The 13239-nt window shown below is 40.2% G+C and overlaps 1 protein-coding gene across 6 annotated transcripts in view; it reads right to left on the reverse strand.

Annotated features, from left to right (window-relative positions):
* Positions 1–13239, reverse strand: part of MACROD2 (mono-ADP ribosylhydrolase 2) — an 842889-nt gene that overhangs the window by 41774 nt on the left and 787876 nt on the right. For all 6 annotated transcript variants that reach the window (XM_084203116.1, XM_084203115.1, XM_084203114.1 and 3 more), the window contains 2 exons: positions 5700–5762; positions 2342–2407 (listed from right to left, as the gene is read on the reverse strand). In XM_084203116.1, the coding sequence (XP_084059242.1) occupies positions 2342–2407; positions 5700–5762 (129 nt within the window). The remainder of the gene's footprint in view (positions 1–2341; positions 2408–5699; positions 5763–13239) is intronic.

Consider the following 13239-nt stretch of genomic DNA (forward strand, 5'->3'; position numbering starts at 1 on the left):
TCTTTGCCATAAATCTTTTACAGTAATTAAGTGGAAGGACTGGGAAAACATAATTTCTTTACATGTTTTATGTCCTGTTCATTTAGTTGAAAATAAACTGGAGAAACGAGTATGTTCCAGAACCTGGAGGATTTAGCCTTGTTAACTCAGTGGGCAAACAATTTGAAAGGTGGAAATAGTTTCAGGAGCATCAGGTGTTTTCAGAAATGCCAGGATTTTGTACAAGTGCCATTTCTCAAGAAGAAGCATTTTTTTATAACAGTAGTATTTATTAAAAAAAACCTCAAAATCTGAAATTATAGAAACATTGAAGAATCACTGAATGGTTTGGGTTGGAAGATCTTGAAGGTCATTTCATTCCAACCCCCCAGCAGGGACACCTTCCACTAGACCAGGCTGCTCAAAGTCCCATCCAACCTGGCCTTGAACACTTCCAGGGATGGGGCATCCACAGCTCTACCAATGCCTTGGCACCCTCACAGTAAAAATCTGCAAAGGCCAAAATCTACCAATGGAAATAAGGATTAAAACCACAGCCTGGTCCATAGTGGCCTTGCTGTTCAAAATTCTCATTTCCATTAAAAAAAAACTAGCAAGTAAATATGAAAACATGGTCTTACTTTTACAAACAAAATCTGTGGAGGAGAGTTTGTCTCACTCCTTTTTCCCTACCAGATGCTTCCCATCTTTCTTATGAGGAGAGGTGAGACATCAAAGAGATAATGCACTTTGGATCCCAGGGCACTATCTCTTCTGTCAGCCTCTCAAGAGAAGAGGGGAAACCACTTTATGTACTCTTAATGTATTATATGAAAAGTGAGACTTATCACACAAAGATGATTACTTCTTTAAGAAGAGGCTTCTAATGCAACAGGGTAAAAACCTGGAGGGCTTACACACTGAGAAGCATATCAGAAGACAGACATCTTCATTAGGAACAAGCACTCAGAACAATACCAGTTTGTTGGGATCATCAGCTGACTGCAGACAGAAAAGGAAAATCCAAACCCAAAGGCTCACTGTGACCCTCACATTGTGAAACAGGGAGACAAAACAGGGAGTCTTCCAGATAGGTAATACATAAACAGGCCAAATGTCATCAAAAAAAGAGAAATTAATGACAGGCAATCCCAACCATGCTGGGCTTGAATCCATCACTATCTCTGCCTTCCACTACCCTTGCCACGACTTCAATTTGTGATGTATCAAAAGCAAAAGCCAGCGCTCCAGCAAAGCTTTGTGGTTCTTTTTTTTCTTTGCAGCATCAATCAATCTGTTAAAAGAGCACTTAAATCAACCTGCACAAGGCTTTGAACTCATAATCAGGTAAGTATGTAGGCTGTCCAGCATGTGGCTTTGAACAAAAGGGCAGGATCTCATAGCCTGTCACACTTATCTAGAAAAATGAGAAGAGAGTCAAGTAGCGATGCTGAATTAAACATTAAATCTTTTAAAATAAATAAGTTAATGGATGTTAGTAATTATGTTATCTCAGTAAAATGCATGAAAAGTTTCTATTAGTCTTTCTTGAAGGCCATACTGATGGATGGTATTTATTATAGACAGCATAGCTCCTGTTTTGGATTACCAGTAGCAAACATTTTGTATATCACCCAAACTTCTTCCTGATGTACCCCCACAAAAATGCTAAAAAATATAGATTAGCACAAGCAACTAATAGCATGATTATTACAGGAATATCAAAAACAATACAGCTGTGCACTGGTTCCAATCTGTTGGTAAACCAACAACTCCACAGGAAAAATCTCAGCTTGAAACATTTAAATTAGACAATCTCTCTTGTTTCCTAAACACCCTGTCATTTGGTCCTGTGACACTTTTAAATATTTATTACAAACTAAATTATCTGAGTGCCCAGCACAGTCTGCACAAGATAAACATTACTTTCTGCCTCTCTGTTATGACTTCATCTCCTCCTGTCTCCTCCTGATGTGTTTATAGCTATTGTGTTTTTCTTTTCCCGCATCAGGAGAGCACTGAACAGGGAGCTGATATTGCTGAGATAGATGTGCATGCTTAACTATGTGCCTGTGAATCACCCCAGTGAGCCCAATCCTTTATTTTGGATATGTCATGTATGATATTTTAGCATTAACTCTGTAACAAGAGGACTTACAAATTTGTGGCATCTCTCCTACCAGCACAACAGCTGGTACCAAGCACTTCATTACAAAGCCTTTTGCAAATGAGAATCCAAGCATTTACCTATTTCTGTATTGTTTAACTGTGATTTTGGCTATTTCCAGACAAAGGAAAAAAACAGTTTCATGAAATGTCCTCTTGGGATGGGATATTTCAAAACACCATTTCCAATCTGTACCTTTATTCTCACTCAGCTCAATGTCTTCTGATGATAGGCTGGCTACAGCTGAAGGTTTTGTTTCACCTATAACAAAAGAAATGAAAGAGAAGCTATTCATTAAAAAGAAAACTGATTAGCCACTCTACTGAAAAAAAGGTGTTATGCCTTATTGAGACAAGGTATTGGACCTGAATTTCATTTACTGGGCTTCCATCCATTCTCTGGCTATTACTGGTCTGATCAGCTTCCCTAAGCAAGATGTAATCTAACATTCCAATACAGCCAGGGCAAATCTGTATTTCAATTTCTCATAATACAGAGAGAAGAACAGCTATTGGTTTCATGGGTGTGCTGGCATTTTGTTTGCTCTGAGATTCATTTTTTTCATTTAATCCATATATTTTGAGAAAAAAACAATTAAGTAGTTCTTAAACTGAATCATGTACACGAATCCCACTGGAATCCAAATGCCTAGATGCAAATGCTTTCCTGAAAATTGAAACTGTCATGAATCAGGCCTGAAATTAGAAAGCCCCTAAAAATCTGCAGTTTGAAGTTTTTTAATAATAGAGCACGCAGGTAAAATGATTGTAGTTAATAGATACAACTGGTACCTGAACTTTAATCAATGGTGAAAGTGAAAACATTTTATTTTCTTGCTAATTTTTATAGTTCCAAAAATCTTTATAAGCTTTCATTTTAATTCCTAGACTTTAATTTCTTTCAGAAGACTTGTTGTTGATGATTCTGAGAAAATATTTTCCTTATATAGCTATCTAATACTTTTAACTAGATTGAAAGAAGAGCTCAGAACCACCTGCCATGTTGTTTTTCCATGTGTTAACTGTGAAGCTCACTCATGACAGACTGGAGGCCAGACTTTAAAAAAACCACACACAGTTTAAAATTTTCAGTCTTTTCAGATTATTACTGTTTTCTCCACTAAAATAGTTTTCTTTAGAATATATACTTTTCTTTATAATATCATTATATTTTTCACTATAATGAGAATATAAAAATCTTTATGTAACGGATTGGGCAAGAATAGAGCATTAAATTTTTGTTCTATATTTTGTTTCACAATATTGAAGTATATGATTTGTCACACTCAGAAGTTTATGCCTTTGGTTTAGATAATACAAATAAGAACCTGAACATTTGGTGGGATAGCTCCTAACAGTTGTCACTCACAGTGTTTAGAAATCCTCTAAGCATACAGCTGTGTACCTTGGAAAATCAGGTCATTTTTACTGCCAAGAAGAGGTGAAAAAGCAGCAACCTCCAAGTTCCTGGTGATGCTTTGTCTCTGCAGTGCACAGAGCAGAAAAAAGCAGAGACTCACTAAGTGGATGTAACCAACTTGGGCTAATTGTGGCCCCCTCTGCTCCTGCCATTCTGTAAACCAGGAGGGAAAATTGTTAAGCCAAATAATTTTTTCCTGCAGCACCATCTGCCCATGCTCAAGGGGGTGATGTGGGCATCAAGTGGGCATGGCATTATCTTTAGGCACATACCTAAATCACATTCCTAAAGTGTGACATTTTCTGGATCTGGCACCTCAAATCTCTGGATCTTTTATTTGACACTCTTCATGAGAATAATGAAACATGAGTACCAATAGAAGATAGCAAAAGAATGTGTATCAGGGCTCTGATAAACCAGCTCTGACAGCTCATATTGCAACAAGTCATAACAAGCAGTTTTGGGAAAAGCACAATGCGTTTAAAACACCTACAGCAAAGTAGTAGTTTCAAGAGGCAAACATTTCTTTATTCTCTTGGGGAAAAAAAAGAGTATTTTATTCAATCAAACTGAAACACTCACCCCATCAGAGTGACTATCACTGACAAGCACACTGGGCTGTATTGGGCATCTGTAGATGCTATAATCAGATTTAACAGGAACCTCAGCAACTGGAGCCAGGAGCTGCAGGCAGTGTTAGCTCTTAGGTGAGCTAGCAGTCAAGCAGTACTTGGTAAAGTTAAAAGCTCAAAATTGCTTGAAAAAAGATATGCCACAATCTAGTCAGAGATTCAAAAGAGAATCTCAATTCACACAGAATAACTCATTCTTCTCCCTGATCCCCTGGGCCTATTTAAAATACAACTAGCATGAAAGTGAAAAAAACAGGGAAGGATATGTGGTTGCCCTCCAGCACTTACAAAACACCACCATACCCTTGTCTTGGGGAGGATAAAGTTTCCTGAGGTCCATGGGAATCTATTTCATTCTGTAATACTGTTTGCTTCTGGCTTCACCCTGCACTGCCTGCCCTGCCTTAGGAGGCAGAAAAGGTGACAAAAAGGACATGAAACACAGAAGCACAGACAACATCAGATGTTAACACTCAGTGGCAGAAGAGGAAGGCAGGGAGAAAAGATGCCCTTTTTTACCTACACAGTGGGCAATGCCATGATGAGAAGAATTCCCTCTTTCAATGCACCTCTCATTACCACAATACAGGAAGCAAATCAGGTAAGTCAGGAATCCAGGCCTTCTAAATTTATCTGCTGTGTTTGCTGACTGGCTGCCTTCAGCTCAAGAAATTCCAAAGAAAACCATTTTACTCCTTAAATATGTTTAAGGAATATTCTGCATTACAATGGGGAAAAAAATCCTAATCAAATGAGAAAAACAGTGTGCTACATGTAATACTACAGCTAAAGAAATACTTCAGAAATAAGGGAACAGACAGACATTGAGGTTGTCACTTCAGGTCTTTTGGTAACTAATTCATTCTAGCTGTCTCTTGCAAGGAACAGAGTTGTGCAAACCATAAACAATCACACAACAGAACAGATAAAAAAAACAAACAGAAGAAAAAAAATCTCTTGTGAGCATGGAGTGACACTTTATTCCAACATACTGAACTCACTGTAATTTATAAGCATGTCACCTGCAAAACCCACCACTTGTGAACTCTGACATTCAACCACAGCATATGTAATATTTTTCTCTATGGATTTAAACCTTCATAACCATTGTGACTTGTGCAGACAATTTTTTAAAACTTGAAAATACCCTTTCAAAATATTCTGGAGTTGAGTTTTCATCAGAAGGAGCTTCCTCCTTCCTTAAATTTCTTTCCCTCATTCCTATTTTATGCAGAGGGGAAGAAAAATATTCCTTGTGAGAGGATTGGCTAGATTAGTCACCTTAAAGGAGAATGTAGAGCTGGTAAGTGGAGAGGGATCTGCATTCCTGCACTGCAACACATTCATTCACAATGAATGAAGATTCAGTCTCTAATGGGAGAATTGCTCAAGATCTGAGCTAATCTGGTGAAAATGTACAAACATTCTTCTTCAAAAGCACTGACTAAGTTCACCAAAGTGGATAAAACCTGAGACAGGCTTTTAAGGAGCTGGGCACAAACCTGCTTCTTGGCTCTGTGTCTTGTTTTCATCGGTGTTTTGCTTATCCACTGCGCCATTCCCACCTATTGAGAAAAACATATAAAAATTATTTATGATATATCTTTTTATTGGTACCTGGAGCACTGCAATATTAATTGTAAGCAATTTAGCACAAACTGCTAATTTACAGCAAAGTGCTGGGATAAAAAAGGAGAGATGTAAAGGTAAGCTGAAAAAACCTGCCAACAGGACCAGTTCCATTTAACCAGTCATGATTTTTATCTCGAGGATTATAGATTTTTATCTCAATAGGCTCACTGGAAAGGACAATACCAAACAGAGGGATGTTTCCTGTGACACAGTCCACAATAAATAAAATTGTTGCTTGAAGTTCTATGTATTTTATAGAGGTTTTTTTCCTAGGGCTGTGTTTCTGACCTGCAGAACTTACTTCCATGCCTATGGAAGGTAAGAATCAACTGAATTGAATTTTAGAGCAAAAGCCACGATGCCACGTAACAAAGAGTATAAAAATGCTTTATACAAATGGCTGTAATGAAGAGAGCACATCAAACCAAAGTGAGATTGCTAGGACTGAATGAATTTTTCCCCTTTTTACAATCACATTCATTCCCAATTTTCTTCACTACTTCACATACATTTTCCATTTTCTACCCTCCAGCTCCCTTTTGGAAGGCAGGCATCAAACAGCAAATAAGCACTGAGAATGGGTAATACCCTGAAAAATATCAATGGGTCTCCTAAACTTTGCTTGCCATGATTAGAAATATATCAGGAATTCTCTGTTTTCAGGGATGGAAAAGGCTCTTTTAGCTTCATAATAACATGATAGGCTGCAGAGCTGCATGCAGGATTGGATGCCATGGCCACACTCCCTGCTTTGCAGCAGCACAACAACAGCTGAGCACCAGCCTTAATGAGGTATTTGAAAAGTTGACTGCTGAGCATATACATTGCAAGAAGGGAAATTCATTCCCCAGGCCTGGAAATGTCCTGATAATGATACACAATTTTATTTTTTTCCTGTGATCTTTGCTGGCTGCTGAGTTTTCTGATTACAGCTTCTCTAAAACAACACAGCTAAAGTTCCTTGTGTTGGCCACCTTGCTTTTACTTAACACGTGGAACCAGGTGATGGGAATAGCAGTGGTCCAAAAGTGATCAGGTGGATGGAAGGAAAACAGAGAGAGCACGTATTTTCCACAGGCAGGTGCACATCTGGTGACACACTGCACCCAGCTGATATTGAAAGGCTGAGGTATGATGCTTTCCCTCTTTCCAGCAGGCAATTCTTCCTGGCATCCAGCAGATGGGACTAGTGGAGAACTATTTTCACAGAGCTGCTCTCAGGAGGAGAGGAGATGGAGCAGGAGCTTGACAGCCTTCACCTGAGAGAGGAGGGGTGGGCAGGGTGCAGCTGATGGCCACCAGTGGGGACCTGGGCTCCCTGCCCTCCTGGTAACTCTCTATGAATTCCAACCTTAATGCATGACTTGCCATAGTGATTTCTTAGCACATTAGTGAGCTCTAACCTGTAAAAAATTGTGTTGTGTGGATGACCAAAATGGACTGACAAAAGCTGCAAGGTTTTTCTTTCCCTGACTTGAAATCAGAAGATTGTTGTTTCCAAAGTCACCGTTCTGCCTGTCCACACACAATAGGAGGACCACATGGAAAAACCCCAGAAAGTTAGCTAAACTTTTATCTCCCCAACCCCTTTTCTCTTAAAACACAGGCTTGGTGCCATCAAGCTGTGCAGCAAGCAATTCATAAATAAAGAACAGTCCTGTAACACAGCAGTGCAGCAGCACTGGAAAGATCTTTACCAATAGGTCAGACCAAAAGGGATTATTGCATCACTGTAAAATGAGCAGTGCCAAAGCTTCAAGGATTCAATTATGGTCAAATGTGACATTTTTCAGTCTATGCAGAAAGAACTCCACAACCAGAAAATGCAGGTTAGGCATAAATGTAACTACTGATATAGAACTGAAATTAATTCTAGCCATTACCTTACTGCATTCACAATTAAAACTCCATTTCCAGATGATACTGGTTTCTACATCCATTATTATGACTAGAAGCACAACATATTTTACTAAAACCAGGTATTTCAGGGGTTCATTCATAATTATTGCCAAGGAACTATATCTCTTGCTTAAGTCACTCAGAGAAAACTTAAACTACAAGAGAAAGTTTAAATGATCATCTGGTTTGGTAGATTATCAGGTAAACCACATTTCTCAATTCTAAATGTATTATTTCATTTCACTGGACATTCACTGCTTAGAATTGGACTCATAGAACCTAAATTACAATATTCTCAACATGTTTTCGCTTCATTTTGTTCCTTTAGAAAGAAAAATGTAAAACACTTTAAGCAGAAACTTCTCCTCTTGCACTCTGACCCAATCCAATTGAGTGACTGGATCATGAGATGAAAATTCATCTGGATCAGTGTACTGACAGTAAGGGTTGTGCCTGCAAGTGACTTTGGCAGAAACAGAGAAAAGGAAATGCTAAAAATTAAAACTGGACAAGTGATGCTCAAATAAATGACTTGCAGAAGGAATGGTTAAGCTCTGCTTGGCCTGGAGTATCTATTTATCTTGTGAGAAAGGATGGAAGCAGAGCATGAATACACTGACAAGAAGGCAAACTATAGAGTGGAGAAGTAACTAATCCCAAAGTCTTTGACAAACAGGTTTTTCCACTTTTAAAAAACCCTTCTAATGAGTCTCTCACTGAGTGTCTTTGACTGATGAAGAGTCTTTCTGCAGTTATTGCTCTTCACTGGAACTGGGAGCAGAGCAAATGGAAAGGCTTTAAGGAGCTCACCCTCAAGGCAAAAAGCTGGAAATATATTTTACAAGAGTAGTGAGACAATTTTTCCATCATATTTTTATTCACCCCTGGCTATCCTTTCCTCCAGGCAGAAAACCCAGAGCCAGTACATTTTCCTTGAGTCTTCCCTACGATATTATTTATAACATTATTTCCACTGGATGGCTTCTACAGTATCTGCCATCCTTCTTTTCCCACTACTGCAGCAATCAGTGATTGTATTTCCTTTAGGTGAAAGCTGTCCTCACAATATTTGCTTTTCTATTACACTGGTAATTGAACAGCAATCTGTCACTCACTCCAAAGGAGATACAAAAAGTGGCAAATGACATCTCGTGTCATTTTAGGCCAGAAAATGTAAATGATTTTGAGCCACATCACAAGACAAATGGGAACATCTGTTTCTTTTCCCCCTGGCATGACAGTCAGTTCTAAAAAACAGAAGTTTGAGGATTACAGTAGCACTGTACAAACAAAATAAGCACACCAGACACTAAAATACCTTCTTCTCTCCATATATTCTGCTTTCTCTTGCCAAGTTGACTACTGCCTGATAGGTTCTTGCTGTATTCTCTTGGCATCTTCTTTGAGGTCATCAAGAAAATCCATTCCCTTCCCCCTCCCCAAACGTTATATTTGGTAGAAAAGAGGCTGAACAAGGATCAATCAGCATGCTCAGCAAGCTGGCAGAGTAAGTGGCACTTCTAACTCCACCAAAAAGAGGATTCTCCAGGAGTGCCTTGCTGCTATGGAGAGGTATTTAGCATGCTCAGCGAGGTGCCAGCTGCAGTGGCAGCCCCCACAGGAAGCAGATAATATGGTAAATAATAAGGCAGCCATCAGACAGGAGAGGGCTGGGACAGGACCCTGATGAAAGGTCAGGGAACAAACCCTTGGAGCAGTTTTAGTATTCTTCACATTTTCTCTGCAAAAGCCTGGAAACATGTGGCTTCTTACATCTTCCACTGCTCTTGTGACAAACGTGGCAAGACAAAAATATTAATAGCCTGCTGGCCTCTTGGCTCTCCCCATTTCAGAGCTGAGGAAGTGCTGTGTCTGCTCACACACCTACTCCTCTCCAGCAGCACCTTTCTTCACAAGCAGCTGGTGACATACATAGAGACGAGGCTAAAGTCAGTGCCCCAAAAACTGCTGCAAAAAGACATTTTTCACAAGAAAACAGAATTGCAGATACTGTATTTTTTTTTTTATTTCAAGGAAGAAGTTCTGCATAACCAGTAGAAACCAGTCCATTTCTACCCCTCCAACACAGAATCACAAGAATATCCTGATCTAGGAAGGATCCACAAGGATCATCTAGTCCAATTCATGAACACAGATGCTATTAAGAATAAAATTGGTTTTGCTGCAGAGAAAGCTTTATTTATATCATCCATAGGGTGTCAGCGTTCAGAATAAGATTTCTCCAAACCTCCTCCTCCTCCTTCCTGGGGTAGAAATAAAAGTGACAAAGGGCCAATACCTGAGGCTTTCATCTTAATTTGTGCAAGTGCCACATCCTGGCACAGCAGGCTGGATCCTGTTACATCTCTGAATGGCTCTGCCATGCAAGTTCAGGAGAATCCTCTGCTTTTCTGCATGGCCAGTGACTTTGGCATCCCTCCACTGGTCTGACCTGTGCTTCTTTCTTGCAAAACAAATACAAGTACAACCAAGATCTGTCAGACAAGGGGCGCCAGTTCTGAACTGTCTTTTCTACAGCACAGAAATACTGCCATGGCAATCATACTAATTCCATCAAGGTCCTTATTGTATAGCAGAGAAACTAATTAATGAAAAAGTGAAAAATGTAGGCCTTGATCTGCATTCTGCACACGAGCAGATATGCTGGCTTCGCTGAAACCCATAAAATGTGGGAAGAAAGCACATGTACATCCATATAGGCACTTGAGATCAGACAGCCTGCAACCATTTTCAAACTATTCCAGTGGTAAAATAATATCAGGCATAAACCAAGAAGCACATACACACAAAGGCCATTATTGCAGAACTACAAACACATTAAAGTGAATCATTAATGTGTTGGCCTGAGGTTGCTGAACATTTTCAGTTTTCATTTTAATTTCTTTTAATTAAATTATGATTTAGGTCAGTTTTAATCATTACTTGTATATAACCCCTTTGGGGTAAATTTTAAGAAGGGTTAGTAACGAGTTATCTGCAGTAATTGTTTAATGGAGTTATGAGACTCTTCCCTCTGTGCTGCTTCAACAAATTACCATGCTGCAGATGCAGCCCTGAACAGGCTACTGTGAATGCACCCCATCCAGTGAGGCTGTCAGTCCAATAATAATAGTGTTTCATTTCCATGCAGCATTTTGTCCAGCAGTGTGGGAAGAGAATGAGAAAACTGTAGCTTGAGTGGCTTATCTCAGAGGTTAAAAATAAAACTATTGTATTTAATGTATTTAACATCCTGAGAAATACAAGAGTCTTGGCTAAAGCTCAGTGAAGTCACCAGGCATGTCCCCCTTGCTTCACTCTTCTGTGGGTCAGAAGACAACTAACTCAGCTTCATTATAACCCCCCTGGTTAGGGAAGAACCAGGGGACAACAGCTACAGCATAAAATGAACTCTTGGGAAGCCAGGAGCATGCTGGTTTGCCTCAATTCACTGCTGGAAACATTGTGCTCACCTGACTTTTCACCGGGTCTAACTCCCCATGGGCTCAGATTGTGCACTAGAGGTGCTGGGCAAGGGACATGGAACATTTCATTGCCAAAGATGCTGAGCATTGCTATTGCTGTGATGCTTCAAAACAAATGGAGGGAGACATCTCCTGGCAGCTTGAGCTGACCAACACAACCAGAATATGATGGATATCACACCCTGGATGTCACAGGCAGTCTGTGCAGAGGACAAAGATAATATTGGCATTTTGATGCAATAAAACCCCACACACTGTGCTGACTTGGCTTTTCACTGGGTCTAACTCTGCATTGACTCAGACTGTGCAATACACAATCTGTGTATTGCAGTATTACAAGGTGCTGCACAGTATTACCACTGTGCTTGTAGTGTGTCAAAGGGGACAGAAATTGCTCCTCTGAGTTGATGCAGAGTTCAGAGCATTATAAAGAAGCCCTGACTCCTGGCCCTACAATTAGTCCTATCCAAGAGAAAAAAAATGACCCCATGAGGGCAAGTGCAAAATAAACCCTCAAATTTTATCATTGCTATATAAATTTACCCTTTGTTCATACTTTTACAGTGTGCCTGACATCTGAGTAACTACATACTACAAGGGACAGCCACATGGCTTCTTTTCCAAACTACAGTCAAAAGAAAGCTTGAGACCTATTTTCATTTTTCACAAACAGAAGAAACAGACAGAGAAGCCAAAGAGAAGACTACACTCATAAAAACCCCTCACAAAATGCAAACAAAACCATGGACTACTTTGCTTCAGCATTTTGGAACGAGGAGACCAGCCCCATCTCCTGCACTGGACCTGAACAATCATGATGGTTTACTGCTATTCACATCTGTCCCAGATTGCAAGGCAAGATGTATTCTACCACTATCTATATGGCAGTTGTCTTTTGTCAAGTGGGAAGTTTTCCTTCTCTCTCTCTGAGTGATCACAATCACTCCTCCCTAGGCAGGGGACACCTGCTGATAACAGGCTATCAAATGTCACTGCTTGGCTGATACAATTACAGCATCCCATTGGGAGATACTCCACCCAGAGGGAGGAGCCAAGCATTCCTGCCCAGATATAATCTGGAGATCCTGGAATACCAGCACAGCTTCTCCACTTGATTCCCCAGAGGAACAGCAGCTGCCTCTTCTTCCATTGGATCCTCAGAGGAAGACTGCACCCTTTCTACAGGATCCCTGCTCCAGCAGAACCACCCCTGACACTGCAGGAGGGCTGCAGCCACAATTCCCATTGGACTGCTACCAACACCCTGTCCAACAGGGTGTCAGGTTGGGTTCTGACTCTGTCAGTGTTGTTTCGGTTTACTGAATTGTTTATTTTATCTTTTTATTTTCTTCCCTGGTAAAGAACTGTTATTTCCTGCTCCCATAATTTTTGTTGCCTGAGAGCTCCTTAATTTAAAATTAATAGCATTTTGGTGTGGGGGGGTAATTTTCTCCATTTTGGGGGCACTCCTGCCTTCCTTAGCAAGCACCTGTCTTCCCAAACCAAGACAACATCATGCTTAAAAATGAGCAATGAATTCCTTGACAGGTGAGCCCCCTGCAGGTGCCTAGGGCTGTCACTGGGTAGAATTCTCCTCTGTCAATACTGCAATAGTCACTGCAGTAACTTAGTCTTTTGCACCTTAGCTCATCTCAGAAGGAAGACAATCCATTCTGAAGCATTCAGGGCAAAACCAGGAATTGCAAGTGTCTTTCTGGTGCTGTTACACAGACATGCATTCAGTTGCTGAAAGAAACCCAAATGAGTAAATGACCAACACAACAGGACTGCACATCACCTGTGGAGGCCAAAATGAGCTGTGTTTTCTGAGTTTTGCACAGCCACTGCATGGCAATTTAATGGAACAGCAGAAGCCACTTCACCGATGAAAAGAATCTTCTAAGAAATGTTTGCTCAGAGAGAAAATACAACTGAAAATAGAGATAACATCCTCTTTTACCCCTGGCTAAGTGCAAGGTGATCACCTAATATTCTGAAAGCTGTAATCAGTCAGGACAGATGGTGG

This window comes from Fringilla coelebs (assembly GCF_963513975.1).
Source record: "Fringilla coelebs genome assembly, chromosome: 3".
Classification (NCBI taxonomy): Eukaryota; Metazoa; Chordata; class Aves; order Passeriformes; family Fringillidae; genus Fringilla; species Fringilla coelebs.